Source organism: Lepisma saccharinum, chromosome 16 (assembly GCF_977018435.1).
Source record: "Lepisma saccharinum chromosome 16, izLepSacc3.1, whole genome shotgun sequence".
NCBI lineage: Eukaryota > Metazoa > Arthropoda > Insecta > Zygentoma > Lepismatidae > Lepisma > Lepisma saccharinum.
In genome coordinates, this window is record NC_139244.1 from 9,235,046 (window position 1) to 9,256,995 (window position 21,950).

General features: G+C 41.6%; 1 protein-coding gene across 1 annotated transcript in view; it reads right to left on the reverse strand.

The window, feature by feature from the left end:
• Positions 1–21,950, reverse strand: part of LOC146000150 (adhesion molecule nephrin-like) — a 371,365-nt gene that overhangs the window by 151,115 nt on the left and 198,300 nt on the right. The window contains exon 4 of the mRNA XM_083137491.1: positions 21,719–21,829. Coding sequence (XP_082993617.1) covers positions 21,719–21,829 — 111 coding nt within the window. The remainder of the gene's footprint in view (positions 1–21,718; positions 21,830–21,950) is intronic.

A 21,950-nucleotide genomic window follows, 5' to 3' on the forward strand; every position in this document is an offset into this window, starting at 1 on the left:
TCCACGTGTGGAACGGTATTCAAGCGACTGTCGATTCGGGCTCGGTAATGGTTAACCGGAGCCTGCGTAGCGTTACGTCACTTCCGTATCCATGCTCTTACACATGTTCAGTGTTTTATGGCCCAGTTGATCCTTCAAGAGATTACCAAAGAAGGATTATGCTGCTCTGAAAGAAATTGCGCATCGGCCACCTTTAGATGCATCAAGTTCTTCAAATTTTTCAGCATTTGTTGGCCAAAAGGAACATTGTTGCCGTGTATTGGCCACCAACACTAACAAGAAGTAAAAACACGGGCATGCTCATAACCACTAATGGAAATTCATGTTTGTACAAGCATCTTGGTCGTTCCTGCTGAAACATTGTTGTCCTTGCCTCGTTCCCATAATCCCTCCATGTCTAGAGCAGAGGGAGGCCTCTTTCTTTGGCGTATGTCTTCAAACTTCCTCTCTTACACTCCGGAGACTGGAACAGCGGTAAGTTTCACTCCCCAAGGAAGCCAGGGGTATTCTTAAGCACACCCAGGAACCCGAGACACTTGCAAATGAGAAATCTTCCAGTATTTGTCTGCGACCATCTTTGTGGGAACCTCCGGGGTTGCCGCAGGATAAACTTGTTTCCAGGTTGAAGACGCATTCCGGGAGGGAAGATCCCGACGCCCAAGTAGACAAAGCAAGTTGACTTAATTCCAACATTTCGGTAATTGAGCACTCGACTTTGTTAACCCGCATTGTTTGCTGCGTTGGGAAGAAGAAGGGAGTAGGAAGAGAACGCACACGGGTTGCCGATGTCCGAGGCCAAATGAATGGAGACAGCCAGGTCACGGAACTTGGACCACGTTAAGTTTAGTCAGTGTTGCCGCGTCGTGCGAGAGGCATTGTCGTTTCAGACTTCCACGGCGTTGAGAGAGACGAGGAAATTAACGTGGACAACCCACACGTTCTCGGCTTTTGTTAGCCAATGAGGAGACTGGATTTGCACTCGCTGTGTTCAACTCGTTCAGGCAGGAGAAATTTGCCTTTGTTAGGGATTCACTGAAAAAACATGCTGAAATTCCTGAAACTTGGACCCTATACTGAAAGTAAACTTTGTTCCATATAATGACGCTTGATTTTTACCATAATCTGACTTGTATGTAAAAAAGAAATACAGGGTGAGCATAAAGTATTTCCCTCATTATGAATATTTATATCTCAACTTGCACGGTAGATAGGCAAATGAAACCTATGGCAATAAGTAGTGCAATACATCAAGTTTTTTTTCCATTCCTATGTTTTGTATGATTCGTATTCTCTTGTCTGATTTCTTCTGCTCTTGTGTTTCAGGTAGCGTAATGTAGAAGTGCTGCTCTCACAATGACGTCTATGCAGGAGAAAGCGCAATGTGTTTTGTGGTTCCATGAAACACGGTCACCTGTTACAGTTCAGCGAGAGTTCAAACAGGTCTATGGTCGAGATACGCCAGATGTGAAGAGCATCAAGGATGGTACGTAAAGTTTAAAGATGCTGGTACTGTTGGTGATAATTCAAGAAGTAGAAGACCTGCAGTGAGTGACGAAACTGTTGATACCGTGCGAATATCAACGATGGGTAGTGTTTCAACAAGATGGTGCACCGCCACACTGGGAGTTAACTGTTCGCCAGTTCTTGCATGACACCTTTCCAGACAGATGGATCGGTAGAGACGGTCCCATATCATGGCCACCGCTTTCGCCGGACATAACCCCTCTTGACTTTTTTATGGGGTTAGGTTAAGGACACAGAGTTTAGTTCACCAGTTCCTGATATGCAAACTCTTCAGACACGAATACAGGATGCTATAGAGACGGTGACGGAAGAGATGTTGGCAAAGACATGGAGAGAAATTGAGTATCGCCTAGACGTTCTAAGGGCAACAAAGGGAGAACATGTCGAAGTGTACTGAAGTGTACTGATAACAAAACATTATGCGTTAAGCTACCATTTCCAATAAACCGCATATCTGTATCTACCATAGTTCGTTACCAATAAAAGTTTGTAATCAGGGAAATACTATATAAAATATAGGCAGTTTTGGGATGTGTGTTATTTAGGGCTGAGGATGTCGTAGTGGTAAAGTCGTTGCCTTGTAATCAAGGGATACCGGATTGATACCTCATGGAGGCACACGCACAGTGGTTCGGATACAACTTTAAACTGCAGGCCCAGTCTCGATTAGCCTATTTGTACATAAAGTGGACTTAACAAATCAACCGGTATCGGGAAATATCTGTTGAATTTTATTTACCGTTACCAGGCGATACTTTACCAGCGTCTTGGTCGTTCAAGGAGTGTAATTCGAGGAACAAGATTCGTAGTTTCAACTGACTTTGTACCAATATCATGTGAAAAACTGTATACTGTGATAACCTAGGTATTAACGTAATGTGTTGTGATTATTTGCAAAACTAAAAACCAGAAGGGTACACCATTATGGAACAATGGAAACTTGAGATCTTCAAACATTCACTGGAAATTTCCACTTCCATACTTCCAGCGGCAAAACCATGTAGGTCTAATGAACTCCCCCCACCATTACCTCCCTCCCCAATCCTAATAAATTTAAGAATAAGCTAAATACTGTAACTCAACAACCAAAGTGGTTTGGAGTTGCACTGTAAGCAGCAAACACGCATTACATAAGTAACAGGCTAATTGCATACCGCGCAAGGATATATATATAGTTTTAGTACTATTGTAGAATAAAATTAATATACCAAGAGCAGCCACACTGTCCAATGAAGATACATGGTGGTAGGACATTCCCTTAGACAAAAAGGAATAATGAACCTGCCAGATGGCGCAGTGGTAATCAAAGGGTCTAGGGTTCGATGCCAAGTGGAGACACATAGTGGTGGTTCGCATCCCACCTTAAACTATAGGTCTAGTCCCGATTAGCCTTTCTGTGTATAAAGTGAACTGATAACAAAAAATTAAGGAATAATAAATCAACTGAAGGAAGAAGGGAAAACCATAATAGTAGGCCCAGGATAGAGAACATAGATTAACAACAAAAATTGTAAAGACTACATAGGAACGAGAACTTCAGCAGAAGACGTAAAGAATACCATAACGTAACATAGAACCACGGCCTAATTTCCGCAAATACGAAGGGAAAGTAAACAGAAGACGGGAAGTAAAATAGGAAATATGAAACGAGGTGGAAACATCCGAGGGCGGAAGTGAATTTTCATAAGAGTCAAAATGGCCTTGAGCAAACAATCTCAGGTTTGAGCATTAAGGACAAAAAATATATCAATATAGTCCTTCCTCTTGGAGACAACACGAGAAAATATACTTCCTTTGACGTCATCTTTAGCCATCAGGTAGAAGATCCTTACATGTTATGCAATTATTGCGTCTAGTAAATTGTCTCCTCGTCACGGTCTGACTATGTAAGTTTCAATTGCTCTAACTCTCTTTTGCGTGTCACGGTACAGCTATTTGTGGAGAAGACAATGACAACTCTCTTACAAGGATCTACGCTCTGTCTCGGGAATCTCTGGAGCAAGCGAACGAAAACAGTCCTCTGCGCAAGAAGTGACTCGAGAAAGCATGAGAAAACGCAACAGCGCGCACTGCTTTGCCCCACACACTCGTTTTCTCCCCTTCTCTACCGCTATACGCGCGACCTTCTTCCAGAGGTTCTCGAGACCGAGCGTATGCCGCCAAACGCTGCCCCCCCTTACTATCCGTAGGTAATATGCGATGCGGTCTTACACATTGCAACTTTAGACGACGTTCGTGGCCGAGTGTTAGCACAGTGCGCTACCACCGCAGGGGACCCGAGTTTGAATCCTGGCCTGGGTGTTCTTTTTGTGAGTCCTTTCATAGATTTCATCATATCATCACTCATCCTCATCGTCGCGATAAACCAGAAGTGGAAGAAAAGCGACGCTAAGTAGAAAACAAACAATCAGCATCGTGGGTCTTTCTGAAGCCTGCACTTATTTAAGATTGCCCGTTTCACGATGATCCTTGAAAGCGAGAGGTCTATGGTTCGAATCACAGTACAGCAACACCTTGAACGAGGCGAGCAAATCAGGATTAGGCCCGCTTTAGAAACACATAATGTATTTTCCCATGCGTGTACTATATACGCTATAACGTATGTATTGAAGCAGCGTCATTGCTTTGTACCTAAAACCTCTTTATATGGAACGTTCTTCAAAAATGTATTTATTTATTTAGCAAAGATCCTTAACAGAAGATATTGTTCCAATTAATAATATAAAGGATCATATTCAAAACATTTATAATAAAGAATATATATACATTTTAAAAAATTACAGAATTACGAAACTACAAAATACAAAGAAAAAGATACAGAACATAGAGAATACAAACGGTTGTAGGTTTGGTATACAAAGTTACAAAATGCAAACACAATATAGAGGCAATGTTTACATCTCACTTACTTCTGATTGGTTTTGCTACGGAAATGGGACTGATTTTATCCTTGAGAAATGCCATGAAATGTGCCATACAATCTGAAATTCTATACGTTTTTTTTTTCACTTTAAAAGGTAGCATTTTGGTCATGGCGCAAATGTTAAGGAAAATGCTTTCGTTCCTAAAGAGAACTTGAAATATACCAACATTGTTACTATTTTCGCAGTAGTGGCAGGAATGAATGACAACTCGGAAACGGTGGCGACAAAGATGTGCTCCAATCCGTGGCCACGCCCACAGAACAGTGCCCAATTAACATTACGGTCCATCCCCCACATCTTCGCTCTTTTATGGCAGCGGCGGAGGTTTACTACCGATGAGGAAGTCCCGTTCCCTGTTCCTGGGAACTTTCATTACTTTTTCAGCCGCGGAATGCAATTTCCACTGGAATCGTCCGTCGCCCGCTCACCTCGCAAAAACAGACTTCGACACGATGGACGAAGCCACATCTTGTTAAAGACAAATTTGGTTACAGTGATTCGGGGGCTCAGCCGGTATCTCCCGCCAGTGGTTACCGCCACACGTTTTCCTATTCCTCTGCAAGAAGCAGTGACGTATTTACAATATAATTTCGTTGTGGGCCGAGGGGAATTTTTATTTTGACATTGCAAATTTGTATGCATACTTCAAACTCCGCAAATGTGGTGGATTTTACTTTCGGATATTCATGCTATCGAAACATTATTTGGATTTGTTATTCCGCCTTGCTTTTCTTCCACATTAGGTTAATCGCGACGATGAGGATGCGATGAAATTGATCAAGGGTCACTCACAAATAACACCCATGTGCATGCCGGAATTCGACCCCCTGGATCTCTGGACTCGAAGCGCCATGTTCTAACCACTCTGCCACGGAGGTCAGCTATAAAAATATTAATTTTACGCCAAGAAATGATGGCAAACATTAAATTTTGAAGCGGGCATTCTTTCAGAGAACTTATTTTTTAAAGCATGTCTTTTGTACTGAAAGTATGTGGATATTGTTCAATTCCCGGGTTCGATTCCCGGTAAAGGCACAAAAGTGGTTCGGATTCCACTTTAAACTGCAAGTCCAGTCCCGATTAGTCTTAATGTGCATAAAGTGGACTTCAAACACCAACTCAATCAATCAATCATTCAATTATAGTTAACATTAATATTGCCCCCTACCTCAAAATGCATAAATCAAACATGAATTCGTCTCATACCCTTAGGTATAGGGGGATCTTTTGGGAATGTAACTCATTAATCATCATTCATCCTTAATGGTAAAGCACTCTCTGCTCCTGGTGAGCTTGGTGATAAGGCGCTAGAGGTACTAAATTTACACACTTGAATGGGAACACATGACACTTGAGTTTCACACCCCTAAAGACTGGATCAGCATGGTTAATATAAGGATATACCAGTCTCTGTACTGCAACTGAAGATCTGCCGTGAGAGGTTATGCCTGTGACTGTACGTAGAGTCTGACTTGCGACTAGCGTTAACACGCTCTCCCTAGAACCTCCTCATCTTTCTCTATTCAATCGTAACTTGCTCCTCAATCTCTGAATTAGAACTGACCCAGAACTCTCTGCCTCCCAGACATTTATTGCAATTCAATTTAATAAACAAATGCACAGTCAGGACTGTAGCCTCTCCCTGGATTTCGCCTGTTTACATGTTTATACCGCTGATGACCAGGAAGAGCTTCAGTGCTGTCTGACACTGCATTCCTGTGATGTTTCTGAATATTTGCTGATTGGAAAACGTTGGTTGAAATGACTGAAAGTTGGAGTTCGTTGTCCAAAATAATTAAAAGATACTACGGAACGTTACGAATTCATGTAAAAATGCGATCCACAATTCATATTCGTCAACTGTAATCGTCTTGTAAAGCAGATATATATATATATATATATTCGTTATTTGATTTGATTTTTGTTATTTAGCATAGTTTTTCTTCCATTTTTGGCTAATCGCGACGATTATGATGAGTGGCGATATGAGGTTGCTGAAAGGGCACTCACAAAGAACACCCATGCCCAGGCTAAGATTCGAACCCGGCACCCCTGGCGTCGCAGCGCGATGATTAATTCCTCCACATAGGTCTGTATGTCATGTTCGTGTCCGTAAGAAGCGCCAATAAGCACTCAGTGTGGAGGAAGAAGGTATGGTATGTAAAGGTTTCAGTTACAGTACGTGTTCAACATTCGTACCATCTGCTCGAATGCAAGCTTCACTTAGACGCTACCAGTTCCATAACGTCTGCTACTGTGGTGGGGGACGATTTGGGAGACTGAGCCTGTGATCCTTTCTTTGAGGCGAACAAGGCTCAGTGTACACGATGGCCTTACGTGTCCCCACAAGTAAAAAAAATCTAGGGGTGTAAGGTCTGGCGACCATGGTGGCCATATAACATGATTTTTGCAATCACCCTGTACTGTACCCAAATATACATGGTAAAATATGATTAACTGATGTTTTTATGTCGCTGGGAGTGACTCTTATCATTCCATCGGCACCCTCACAGTGGACATCCCACAGAAATGTTATAAAGACACCCCCAGAAATGAAATCGTAAATACGCCACTGAGGACATCGTTATTTAGTTCCCAAACATCCGAGCAGAGAAAAATACTCGTAGAGGGTGTTGGAACGAAAAGGCAAAATACAGATTTGTCCTCCACATGAGTATAATTACTTCCCAGTACGTGAGCGCTGGGATCGAGATTTCTTCCATTAACGGGGCCCTTTTTCTTGTTCCCCCTGTTTGTAAGCCGGTTCGTCACAGCCATAGTGCAGCTTCAGAACCCGGCCACGTAACGTGACTCGCTTCCGATGCTTACGCGCCCCCGGGATGCATTCGTTGCTCCCGCGGGAATAACAGGGAACGAAGCACGTCCCCACGTTAAATACCATTCGAGAAAGGTGTACGCTAAATGAAACTTGTTCAATTTTCACGTTCCATTTTACCCCTCCTTCCTTTCTTTCTACCGCTGTATTGATCTGGTTTGCAAGCGCAGTGCATGTTCTTGCCACGCAGGCAGAAAAGTTTGAATTGTACGTACGTTTGGTCGGTTTGTAGTCAGTAGGTTTCCGGTTCGATTCCCGGCGTGGTAAAAATTTTGTTGCTCTTATCCATCCTTAGGGGTGTAAGGGTGTTTCCACGTAGTACACGCAAATGTCAACCTCACTTCCACATAGTACACCCAATTGTCAACCTCACTTCCACGTAGGACACCCAATTGTCGACCTCACTTCCACGTAGCACACCCAATTGTCATCCTCACTTCCACGTAGCACACCCAATTGCCAACATAACTCCCACGTAGCACACCCAATTGTCAAACTCACTTCCACGTAGTACACGCAAATGTCAACCTCACTTCCACATAGTACACCCAATTGTCAACCTCACTTCCACATAGTACACCCAATAGTCAATCTCACTTCCACGTAGTACACCCAATTGTCGACCTCACTCCCACTTAGTACACCCAATTGTCGACCTCACTTCCACGTAGCACACCCAATTGTCATCCTCACTTCCACGTAGCACACCCAATTGCCAACATAACTCCCACGTACTACACCCAATTGTCAACCTCACTCCCACGTAGTACACCCAATTGTCAACCTCAGTCCTACTTAGTACACCCAATTGTCAACCTCACTTCCACGTAGTACACCCAATTGCCAACCTCACTTCCACATAGTACACCCAATAGTCAACCTCACTTCCACGTAGTAGACCCAATTGTCGACCTCACTTCCACGTAGTACACCCAATTGTCAACTTCACCTCCACGTATACACCCAATTGTCGACCTCACTTCCACATAGTACACCCAATAGTCAATCTCACTTCCACGTAGTACACCCAATTGTCGACCTCACTTCCACGTAGTACACACCCAATTGTCGACCTCATTTGGCGACTGGCACTATGGCCCGTATAAGTATGTGTGTTGTCCTGTCTCTTGTCCTTATGTGTGCTGAGTGCCCCTTTGCAGCCTCTGCTTTTATCGAAAGTCAGAATATTTTAGTACCACGACACTGAAATTATGCTATTATAGTTATGGTAAAGGGCTGGACCCCGTATAAAGTGACGGGTGCAAAATAGCCTAAGTGCTGACGCACCCAAAATTTTAAATTTAAATTCAATTATTCATCCTTAAACTGTAAATTTTCTACCGTTGAGCATTCTGTGCCTTCTCATGTTGCTGTATTTACATTATTTTTTATTATATTATCAACGTGCAGGGGATTAGTGATAATTAGATGGAAGAGAAAGACAAGGCAAATGAACACCTATGCTTGATGTTGGATTGAAACCCAGAATTTTTACACACTAGATCGTTTCCTTTCTTCGTCCTCTATTTTTTCTATTTCTTTATTTTTCATCATTACTTCTTTCTAGTTCACTCTTCTTCTATTTCTTTATCTTTCATCTTTACTTCCTGTTTTCTTTTTCTTCCCCTATTTTTCTTTATCTTTCTTTCTCTATCAGTTTCCTCTTCTTCCTTTGTCTTCTGTCTTTCTCTTTCTTCCCCTATTTTTCTTTCTCTATCTTCGCTTTCCTCTTCTTCCCTTGTCTTCTTTCTTTTTCTTTCTTCCTCTATCTTCGTTTTCACTTCTTCCTTTGTCTTCTTTCTTTCTCTTTCTTCAACAATTTTTCTTTCTCTTTCTTCCTCAATCCTCTTTCTTCCTTTATTTCTTTATCTTCTTTCTTTCCCTTTATCTTTTTCTTCCTTCTTTTACTTTTAACCAGATCTGGTAAATGAGGCGGCTGCGGCGTGAATGAGGTGTGTTTCTCCGCAAGGGACCTGAAGTTGCAACTTTCCGCCATACTTGGTAACCTTTCTCTTCAAAGCTACTCTGCACGTTTGCCACATCTCATCTTGTGCGAGGACCATTCCACGAACTCTTTGATATCACCTCGTACACCATATCAATTTACATGCATGTGTTTATTTGTGGATATTAGCTTCGAGAACATGATTCATTTTGTTAAAATCTTCGCACGATTAAGAGAACAAGGGTCTGCTACCAACGTGATATAATTACGTGTTGAGCAGGTGTTGCACCCTAGCGGATGATCTGGTAACTACATGGGAACTGAAGCTGGCCTAAGCTGGCAGAGAACCAAGCTGATCTCGTGAAGCACTGCTCTTGGGAAACGCAAAGCCAACTTGTGCTCGTCGACACACATGGTGTACTCGCAACGGCCTCATGTGTGCACACGCGCACAGAATATGCGTTTGTATTGAACTAATTAAGTTTGCGTAGTATTAATCGAAACTGGTTTCTGTGGCGTAACAATGGGTTTGAATCCAAGGTTCGAATTCAGGATAATTCATAACATATTCACTTCCACATCAATCCGAACCAATTTCATATTTTCTCCACCTCTACACCGAAGAGCTCTTACCATTAAGGTAACATTTTCTTCTCTCCAACAAACTACCCTACTGATATGATTTTGGCAATTTTGCGTCGCCTTTTTACCACTTTTGGATAATCGCGACGATGAGGATAAGTGATGACAGGATGAAATTGATGAAAGGACACTCACAAAGAACACTCATACCCGGGATTTGAATCCGGAACCCCTGGGGTCGTATCGCGCTGTGCTAACCACTCCACCGCGGTGATTGTCTGGCGCATAAAAGGATCCGAAGTCTCCGTCTTGACTTCGTTGTTATTACTTTTTGCATTTACATTCAGTGCCTTTTTTCCAGGAAATAATCATTGGAAATTTTCATAGTATGCTGGATTTAAAGGTTCACTCTCATTATGCTTAATATTCAGTTTCTTTTTCATTTAAAAATACTTACGGAGCTCAACGTGAGATTTGACTTACGAATCCTGGCAATAATGTCGTGACATACCCCCACATCTCCACCACGTGACATACCCCTTCGGTATGGGGGATCGAACTGGGTTGGTGTAGCAACTCGCTATTCATGGTAAGCTTGATGGTAAGGTGCGAGAGGTAATAACTACACATGTATGAATGGCAAAACACAACACCTGAGTTTTATACACCCTAAGACTGGATCAACATGGTAAATGGAAAAGTATATCTGTCTCTTCCTGGAGATGGACTTCCCACAGTGACTAATTATGATCGTGACTGTACGGTACGGCGAGAGTTTGACTTGAAACTCCCCAAAAGTTTCCTCGCTCAAATCCTCGTTGTGCCCTTCTCAATGTTCGCTCCAAAACTGACTAATGACCTCTCTCCTCCCAGATATTTATTCTGATCGATTTTACTAAAAATGCAGAGTCAGTTAGTTACCTGTATTATCTTCCTGGTTTCACCTGTTTACGCCGTTGGTGACCAGGAAGAGCTTAGGTAATGTCTGACGCTGCATTCCTGATTGTTAAGTTCCTGTCTGGAAAGTGATGGCTGAATAACTGGGATTTGGAGGTTCATTATATTGATATTTCTAATTATTTCATAGATCGTTACGATGTAATGACGGTAGAACTGAGTAATTTTCATAAAATCTAAATGTAACATGAAAAAACAGTTTTACAACCGGTAGCTATAAGTATGTACTTTGTTTAAAATATACGAGGGTTGGGGTGTAAGTCATGGCAACTATTTTTTTTTCGTGTGGCACCGGCAGGAAAATATCCGAAATATACAAAAGAAAAGGGGTCAGTGTATGGTACTGTGGAATATATCGACAATGCAGATCAGATGTACCAGATGTACGGCAGAGAAGCGAGCAAAATATCCTTAAAGATAGCTTCATGCCAGTGGCGGCGATTGGGTTCCAAAACCGGGGGCGCAAGATGCGAAAACTGGGGACGGGGGTCAAAGACAGTATATTTCTCTTTGTAGATAAGTGTCAAAAGTGGCGAAAAAGTGGGGGCAACTGCCCTCTTACCACCCTAATCGCCGCCACTGCTCGTGCCACAAGAGTTTGGAAGTCAGAAAGCATACATTAACTTTTCAGGAACTAAAGAGGCGTATACTACGGTAGAACACTAAAGACTATTCTCCACAGTTTCCTCCAGATCCCTGTGGCATTCTCTGGAATTTCTCTCCCAAAGAACGGCTATTTTTGATACGCAAACGCTGCTCACTCCGAGCGAAGGCGGTTGACTCAACAAAGAGTTACCAGTGCCCGCCCTCTGCTGTTCATCACACTGCCATCTAGTGACGTGTCACATACAGTATGCGCCAAAATATACAGTACTGAAATGAAAAGATGAACAAAAGTATAAGACATGTTACAATATAGTGACTGATCTATATGCAACCCAAATAACAATCGTTCCTTTTGGGTTGCATAACTGTCAGGAAACCTAAGGTTAGGTTAGGGCATGTGGAGTGAACGATATTCATTTGGGTTGCATATAGACCAGTCACCTTTTTCAAACTCGGTCCACCTTCACGACCGCTTCCGTATGAGCGGAAATAATGCTCAACTATGAATACTTTTTCCTCCGTCGAGAGACCCATTTCCAACAACAACTGCACAACACAACTTCCTTTTCACTACTACGAACACGTGCAGCTGGAGCTATGCCCCGTCGACAAACGCAACCACGTGTTCGAGATGCGCGAGTTTCAGTACTGTATATTTTGGCGTATACCGTACTACATGTGCCACGTTCTCATGGACATACGATCATTGTGCTACCACCATTTAATTTTGAGTAAAAATATACTTGCCATGATCTATGCTCCAGCCCTAGTATTAATGTATAATTTAATTTTCAGCCTTAACTCCGCCATTAAAAATGAGACATTAATACATAAATAAAATGTTTCTGAGCTCTAGAAACTTTTGTTGTTGCTATAAGAGCACGGAATTTTTACAGAGAAAAATATCCTCAAAATTCGAAGGAGAACTTTCCCGTACCAGACCTAATCTTTTTCATCTCCTGGACATCGTTATGAATTGAAACGCGCTAAAATGCCACTTTACCGGATGCTGCGTTTCATCTCTGCGCTCGTGGACGTTTCCGAAGCAGCACGCGGCCTCCTCAAAAGAATCTTTTAATTCAGACTTCACCGTGAATGCAGTCGCACTAGATCCTGAGCAGAGAGAAAATACAGATAACGCCCCCTCCTGTGTCCCGCACGCTCAGGCAAGCACCGATAATTTAAATGTTCCCGGCCTGGAGAAAATTGCAGAAGCGTGGTCCAGCGTTGCAGCATCCTTTCTTTTGGAGACCTGTGTAGAGGACCGAGCGTGCGGTCGCAACGCCTCCTCCCTCCCCCATCCCCCAACCGGCGACAGGCGCGGAGTAACATTTCCAGAGTGAAATGCCATTTTAATGTTGTTGATGCACGACGCTGGGTCGTTGTCACGATGTTTGCCAAATTAAAGCGTCCCCTCTGGGAGGTTTAGTGGGGAGACTCGCTTCGTGGGGGCAGGAATTTTCACCTTTTGTCCTGTCCGGGAGGAAAGGGTTGAGGCTTGTCCCATCTAGAACATCTGAGCGAGAGTGAGATGTGTTAACAGCAAAAGCCGCCACTAGAATTAGCACAAAGAATTAAGAGAGAGAGAGAGATTGAATAAACTCTTAAAGACACAATCGCAGAAATAAAGACGGAAACAAAGTTAACACTAGGAAGTAAGCGAATAAAAAAATAACTGTCCGTAAAGAATAAAATAAGAAAATATAAATTGTCCGTAAGGAATAAACATAAGAGTTCAAATTGTCCGTAAGGAATAAACACAAAAGTACACACTGTCCCGGAGGAACAAACGTAAAAGTACAAACTGTCCGTAAGGAATAAACACAAAAGTACACATTGTCCCGAAGGAACAAACGCAAAGTCACAAACTGTCCGTAAGGAATAAACACAAAAGTACACACTGTCCCGAAGGAATAAACGCAAAAGCACAAATTGTAAATGAGAAAAAAATACAAAAGTACACATTTTGCATAAGGAACAAAATTGTCCGTAAGGAATAAACGTAAAAGTATACACTGTCCCGGAGGAACAAACGCAAAATCACAAACTGTCCGTAAGGAATAAACACAAAAGTACACTGTCCCGAAAGAATAAACGCAAAATCACAAGCTGTCCGTAAGGAATAAACACAAAAGTACACACTGTCCCGAAGGAACAAACGCAAAATCACAAACTGTCCGTAAGGAATAAACACAAAAGTACACACTGTCCCGAAGGAACAAACGCAAAATCACAAATTGTAAATAAGAGAAAAATACAAAAGTACACATTTTGCATAAGGAATAAAATTTTGATATTTTTCTATTTAGCGTCGTTATTATGCCACTTCTGGTTGATTGCGAAGATGATGATGATGAAAACAATAAAAATCAATCACAAGCACACATGGACAGAACCCAAACCCCACAGAGAATTATATTGACTTTGAATATACGCGTCAGGGATTCGTTAGTGTGCAAGAATGCAGTATGCATTAAGTGGAAGACAGGTCGACAGAGTTCTGTGAATAATTAATAAAGTAATGAATAAAAGCAGGAAGAAAATTCTTGGGGGGAAAAGCTCAGGAAAAACGATTCATTTGTAAGCAATAAACGAGAAAAATGTAATTAAATGCAGCGAAATAATAAATACAAGAAAATGAATGTATGTATGAAGTACATACGTATAAGACAACTGAATTATCAGTACGGAAGAAGGGTAGAAATAATACAAGGAATGTAGGTGAAATAAATAAATAACTATAGTAAAACAAATTGAGAAATCAATGACCAGCGAGAAATAAACGCCAAGAAGATTGGCGTGTGTGAAAACCTATCGACATTGATTAATCAAAATGTTAAATAAGGGAAGGGACACAATATGGACAATCAGAAGAAACAGTTAAATGAGGCGAAAAACAGCAAACAACAAGAAGGAATATTACATCAATCGAGAAAGCAAACTTCATAAGTTTGATCAAGTACGGAAAGAAGACAAGTTGTACTGAAAAAGAGTAAAGGAATTATGGAAAATAGTGATTATTAGGTCTCGGAAGTAGAGGAAAACTCCTTCTTTTTCCTAGTGTCCGAAGACGAGGCCCAACATAATACATGTTCATTTTGGGTCATTGTAGGCCAGAAAAAGGTGGGTTTTATTTGTCCTTTTTCGGCTTATTGGCAGTGATGTGCGTCTACGCGTAAAGAAGGATAGTCTACATTCTACACGTAGACTATTTTATACACGTAGATGACGTAATCTATGTAAACAACTTGGCGAAAGGTGATGGCTTAGCAAAGGGCGCCGTGGAATTAAAATAAAATTTACTGCATATCAGTTGCTGATCTGCGAGGAGAACTTTTCATACTCATTCTTACAAATTCGAACAATTTCTCATCTAGGAAGAAACCTAATATAGGAAATATTCTAGTGTTTTATGGAGAAAATTCCACGCTTGCCTCACGACTGCCATCTGTTGTTTTTCTTGCGTACTATTTATTTTCTTCCTTAGTTGATAATAGAAGAGAAGAGAAATTTTGTTGTAAATAGGATTCTTTTCAGTTCGTTAGGAACCAATATAGTTGAAAATGTTACTTTATTTTCATGAAACACTTGAAAATTAATTTTAATGCACTTTAGATTGTCTACGTAGTCTATGTATACTACAACCCAATGTAATCTACGCGTAGACATACAGACAACGCATGTAGACGGAAACTTATAGTCTACGGCACATCACTGCTTACTGGTCCTTTTTTAGCCTTTTTTAGGTCTTAACGGATTTTTTTGCAACTTCACCTTCTTTCAACTACGTTTTTACTGCCGATTCCCAATTCGAATCATCATCAGTTCATCACCTCTTAAACATCCTTTCTGTAGTAAAGAAATTTTAAAAAAGAAAAATAAAAACATATTTGAACCGATCCCTGAAACGAGAGAAAAACATTTTTGAACGACTGAAGCAGGTACGGTACAAGATCCTTTAACCGTAACTTGTCTGGAAGGTCGCGCTGTGAGTGGCAACTTTCTCTTGTTTTGAAGCTTTCAGACAGCACACGCCTGCAAAGATCTCAAGGTGCCGCACAGAGGAGGTGGGGAGGTTAAAACTGAAGTTATTAATTAATTTGGATCACATTTATACGTCCTTTTTTCGTTTTTAGGTCTTTTTTTATATTGTTAGGTCTTTTTATAGATTTTTTGGGAATTAATAGGTCTTCAACTTCCAAGCCCTAGTGATTAGAATTGGAGCATGACGCACGTAAAGCATAATTAAAGAGAAAGGAAATATTGTACTACAATTGGTTTGTTTTACCGCAGATAAATGTATTAGGTTATCTTCCACTCTTGCCTAAATGCGAAAATATACTCTGTCCCAGCTAACTGTGGAGCAGGCAAACGAAACAAGTGTCTGCGCAAGTAGTGACGCGAGGCGGCTCCACCAATGAACACGTACGAGCAGCGGAATTGCGTGGAGTGGGGAAAGGGACAGCGTGTACTGCTTCGCTCTTGCTACTCGATTTCCTTCTCTTCTCTATCGCTATACGCGGCCTTGCTCCATAGTTAGCTGAGACAGGGTATAGCGATGAGTGACAATATGATGAAGTTGATTAAGGGACACTAACAAAGAACACCCATCATCAGGCCAGGATTCGAACCCGCGACCCCTGTAGTCGTAGCGCTTGTGAAAACCACTCCACCACAAAGATCGGCTCAGGGAAATAAGAACATTTTCAGCAAAGAAACGAAAGAAGAGAAGGTAAACACAGAACCTCAAATCTTTTGTAATTCTGCATCCCGCTTGCCTCTGCCGCCACTACTTTTCAGCCAACCCTCGTACCCGAAACAAAAACTTTCAGGAACCGTTGTCGTCTCTTTCTCCTCCCAGATCATCCCGTTCTTCGTCGGTTCCCTTCCTTGTTTCGATCGTCCATTAGCGTCCATTGTTCCCGACTGAAAAAGCGGGCAACCGACGGCGCTGTCAATACAAGGGAGAGCAGCGTGAAGGTGCCTGTGTGTTCAGCGATTCCAGGAACTGGGTTAATTTCTTAATTAGATAATTAAAGAGCAACCGAGGCGACGGGAAACATGGAATCTTGCATTGTTCCTCCTTCAATACCGACCCCTGGGCGGTCTTCTACTACAGAACGAGTACAGAAATTATCTCGGACGCCCCATGCAAATTTCTTCGAGAGGGAAAAAAACTACCAAATTCGAAACTATTCCTTTACTTAAACAAATAGGAAAAAGTGAATTATCAGTAAGAAATGAACGCAAGAAAATTAATTACCAGTAAGGAATGAACACTATTTAATTATTCGTGAGGAAGAAACGCAATTAAATTAATTACTCGTGACTAATAAACGCAATTAAATTAATTACTCGTGAGGAATAAACGCAATTAAATTAATTACTCGTGAGGAATAAACGCAATTAAATTAATTACTCGTGAGGAATAAACGCAATTAAATTAATTACTCGTGAGGAATAAACGCAATTAAATTAATTACTCGTGAGGAATGAACGCAAGAAAAAATAATTACTCGTGAGGAATGAACGCAAGAAAAAATAATTATAAGTAACTAATAAAGGAAAAAATAATAATTAAAGCTGAGTTATTGAATGCAAGATAATAAAAATTATCAGGAAGGAATAAACGCATCAAAAATAAATTATCCATGTTCTCTGAAATAAGGGCGAGAACATGAATTATTCACGAGGTGTAAACGCGATATGAATGAAATATCCGTAAGGAATGAAGGCTATGAAAATTAATTATTCGTAAAGTATAAAGGCAATTAAATTAATTGTTTGTGAGGAATAAACTAAATTAAATTAATTGTTCGTAAAAATAAACGCAATTAAATTAATTGTTCGTAAGGAATAAACGCACTTAAATTATTTGTTCGTAATGAATAAACGCACTTAAATTAATTGTTCGTAAAGAATAAACACAATTAAATTAATTGTTCGTAAGGAATAAACGCACTTAAATTAATTGTTCGTAAAGTATAAACGCACTTAAATTAATTGTTCGTAAAGAATAAACGCAAACAAATTATTTTTTCGTAAGGAATAAACGCAATTAAATTAATTAGCCGTCAGAAATAAACTGAAAAAAAAAAATCTACGAGACAAACACAGGAGAAGTAAATCGTCCCCACCCCTGATTCATATCGAACAAAAGTCATCTCCCAGCTAAAGATTGGTACTTTGCGGTGGTGCACTTTCTGTGACTACTCATAACTTGTAATCTTCCCTTTTTACCCTACCTTCCCATTTTGCCCATTTGGCACGTGTGTTCATTACATTTACACCTTTGCGTGAGACAAGCGATGAAACAAACGGTGAAAAGGTTGCAGAATCGAATGGAAAAATAGTTTTCTGTTATCAGCAACATCGAATGAGTAAATCATGCACATTAAATGCAGATTTAAGTACCTCTACTCACAAGTCAACCTTCCCGCAAGTACACCATTATTGTGTTAATAGTCTTGTATCTGCATATGCATATCATGGGCAGCACATGTCCTCTCACTACTGGAACACAACATGACAAGCTATACACATGAGACGAACATGCCATTCCATGGTGCATTAGTGATAAGACGGAAGTGTGGTCATTATATGTAAGAGGGGAACAATTTAGATGCTCGTATATCATCAAAGGGAACTCCACGTTCCACTGAGAATAATTTGCGCGGGAAACTCATAAATATTTCAGGCAACAGTGTCGTCACATGCAAGTTTCTCAAAGCACTTCTAAGCTCATGCTCTCTACTATATTGTGTGACAAAGATAGAATTACTTAATAGATCGGATTGAAATCTGCGAACTATTCATCTCAACAGTGGGGCAAGAGAATAGCGCTTAGGGCGATATTGTCAGTGTTAGATGCCATTTGGAAGATTGGCAACACTGACGAATTACATGGTTTGCACATGCGTAATGAAGCATGTACAGGATAAAATCATGTTTCTCTATTTGACACCTAGAAGGCCAAGACGAAGATGGAGGGATAACGTTAAGATGGACCTAAGAGAAATCGGTAAGGACGGAAAAGATTGGATTGATCTTGCCCAGGATAGGGACAGATGGAAGGCTTGTGTTGCTGCAGCCATAAAACTTCGGGTTTACGTAGGCTAGAGTTAGAGACGTAGTGAATTTCGTGACACATTTCGCAAGGAAGAAAACCTTGCGGCATTGGAAAAAATTTAAATACAAGGGTTGGATAAAAAGTAATGGCAACGCTGGTATAATTGGTACTTGACTGTATTGGCAGAGAAGCACGTGTTACATTCCTTCAAAGTAATCGCCCCTCATCTCTACGACCTTCTGTCACACGTATGGAAGGCGTCGTACACCGTCAGCGCGTCCATCTCTGTCGATGTCACGCAGTGACCGCCCTATAGCACGTACGATGGCTTCGCGCGTGTCGTAGTGCTTCCCGCCCAGTGGTTCCTTCATTTTGACAAAACGGTCGTAATCACACGGTCTCATACCGGTGAATACGGCGGATGTTCCAGTACCTCCCACTACCAGTTATGCAGGAGCGACGTCACATTGTTCGCAGTGTGACACCTTGCATTGTCAAGCAGGATGATGGGACACCGTGCCGTCGCTTCCTTCTTAATGCGAGGCGAAGGTAGTGTTGCAAGAAGGTGCAGAAGTAGGCTGCGTTGACCGTCTGCCTGAGAGACGTTGTTCTTCTTGCTAAACATATTGTTTGGGCGCTTGCACTCTCGTCCTCTGCTTCAGAGCACTGCTGTTTTTGACTGAATAACATACAATCGCTCCCACTCACTATACTTTCTCGTCTGACATTCCTTTATCAACCACGAAACGCTTGTGGCGCTGTGACTCACCCCTTTCACGGGACAGCAGTGTTGCCATTACTTTTTATCCAACCCTTGTAAAATACTCTCGCTTTGCATGCATCAGTTAACGTTATTGCCTTGTAACCAAAAAAGTTCCGGATTCGATTTTAGGTGACGACTTATTTGTGCTAAACATGTTTGATAGGTTCGAGTGAAGGAGATAATAATGTAGGTTAATACTAAGTTGCACAAGATAAAAACCAGACGGTGAACAATTAACACATTTAATAGAAACTGGACTTATGTCCGGAACATTCAAGTACATTGAACCATGATACAGTAAGACTACACACACACAATACAACTGCTTATGATTTCTCTTCTTCTGGCCGTGAAGACCAAGCCTTGTAGCCATACGCTTAATACCAGGACCGAATCAATGTTATTATTTTACGATCCGGGAAAGATTGCTCGAACAGCTTTTGTTCGCTGTAATGTAATGCTAGAGGGAATAGTTGTGATTGTCAAGCCGAGATCCGCCATATTGAATATATCAAATCATGCTAGAATTTCACGAGAAATGCAGTAGCGAAAGTTATTTTCGACGTATCTTAACCAGTTAAAAAGTTATGAATGAATGCTTGTACCAATGTTCTCCTTTTCGAGGTGTCAGAATAATGCATTGCAATGCGTCCAACGTGTCATTAACGCATCGAGATCATACTCACGTGTAGGAAGATAAGTTCACGTGACATTGCACGTAATTTTAATCAGCGACATCCCCAAAGAGTTGAATATTTTGAATGGTTGTCTCGAACAATTACAGTGTGACGCTTCCATTGGAACGAAAAGTCCTTCACAGTGACGAGGCTAATTTTTATGTGCATAGGGAAGTCATTAAACAGAATATGCGATACTTGTCATCTGATAACTGCATTTGTAATATTTAGTCATTTGTTTTGGATGGGCACATGCCTCTCCCGCTAAATCCGCCAGTACAATGGCATCATACGAGGTGTGACACAAAAAGGACCGTACTGGATTCAAAAGTTCTGATACTTGCCGCATTAGCGCTTGTTGTGGCCATCACCTTCGAAGTAGTTACCTTCGGCATTCACACACTTCTGCATTTACTGCTGCGACTAGTGGTAACAATATTGGAAGTCATTTTCTGTGAGTTCACGTAGAAGATCTGCCGTTTTTGACTTGACTTATTCAACTGTTCAAGACGTGTTCCCTTGAGGTCAGACTTTAGTTTCGGGAAAAAAAAGTCACATGGTGCCGCCAGATCCGGCGACTAAGTGGGATGTTCCATGCTTGTGCAGACAGATCCTTATGGGCCGGTGCGTTGTCCTGGTGCAAAATCCATCAAATTTGAACCCTATTTCTCGTCACTTTTTTGCGAAGTCTGGTCAAAACCCCAACGTAGTAGTACCGATTGACTGTACCACCAGTAGGAACCCACTCAAACATTACAATTCCATGAATGTCAAAGAACACAAGCAGCATTGCCTTAAGTTTTGAGCGTGACATGCGTGCTTTTTTTGGTCTTGGGGAACCAGGGCACTTCCACTGCATGGATTGGCGCTTAGTCTCCGGATCATAGGTAAAAATCCATGTTTCGTCGAACGATGATTACAGATTCCAACAAGTTTAATTCATTTTCGATGCGTTGTAACATGTCCGCACAAAATTCTTCACGGCACTCTTTTTGTTCCACTTTCAAACTTACATGTGTACACGGAATAACGCCTCACTCGGAACTGCTAAGGTCGAGCGAGGCCTCACTTCATGCAGACGGAGGGGAGGTATGGTGCTTCAACACAACAGCAACCAATTTACTGCAACTGCTTCCATTTGTGAAATATAACTTCAGTACTTTTTCGTGTCATATCTCGTATATACGAGGGATATCGTATTAGACGAATACAGACAGACTCACCTGAAAGGACATTTCATACGCTACATTACTTCTCAACATAGTCCCTCCCCGGTTCACGCATTTATCCCAGCGTTTCACGAGATTCATGATGCCTGTCTCAGAACTCGGGGTCCTATTGTCGGAAACCACCCCTTACGTCCTGGCCTGGCGGGTTTTGGTTACATGTGCTCCATCACCCAGCATACTTCCCGGAGCTTGCTCCGAGCGATTACCATCTCTTCGCTCCTTTGAAGAAGCATCTCGGAGGACGCCAGTTTCACTCGGATGATGTTGTCAAGCACGAAGAAAGGGTTGGGCTCCGACAACAGGACCCCGAGTTCTATGAGACAGGCATCATGAACCTTGTGTAGCGCTGGGATAAATACGGTGCCTGAACCGGGGAGGGACTATGTTTAGAAGTAGAGTCCGTTTGTATTAGTCTAATGAATACCTACTAGAATTTGCAGGGTTTGTATTGTTTTTCGATCATCCCTAGTAACACATATGGCAACTACGTTGCACACAGACCTGAAAAGGAAGAAGCAGAGGTTGCAAACATGTGAAAATGCAAGGGTTAATTTGCACGCTCTGGGTTTACCTTACACTCATGCTACATATCCAAAAGCTACTTACCGCCTTCAACGCGACACTTGAGGATGACGTCATCTCCTTCGTTATGAGGCCCTACGGTGTTGTTTAGCGCTCTGCCCTTCGTGTCGTAGATAACGGGCGCTTTCGGCGGTACTGCAAGATACAACAGAGATAAAATCAGTCACAGAGAGAGAGAGAGAGAGAGAGAGAGAGAGAGAGAGAGAGACCCTCCCTGCTCCGAGATTAAGTTGCACGGGCGAGCAAGCACCATCAG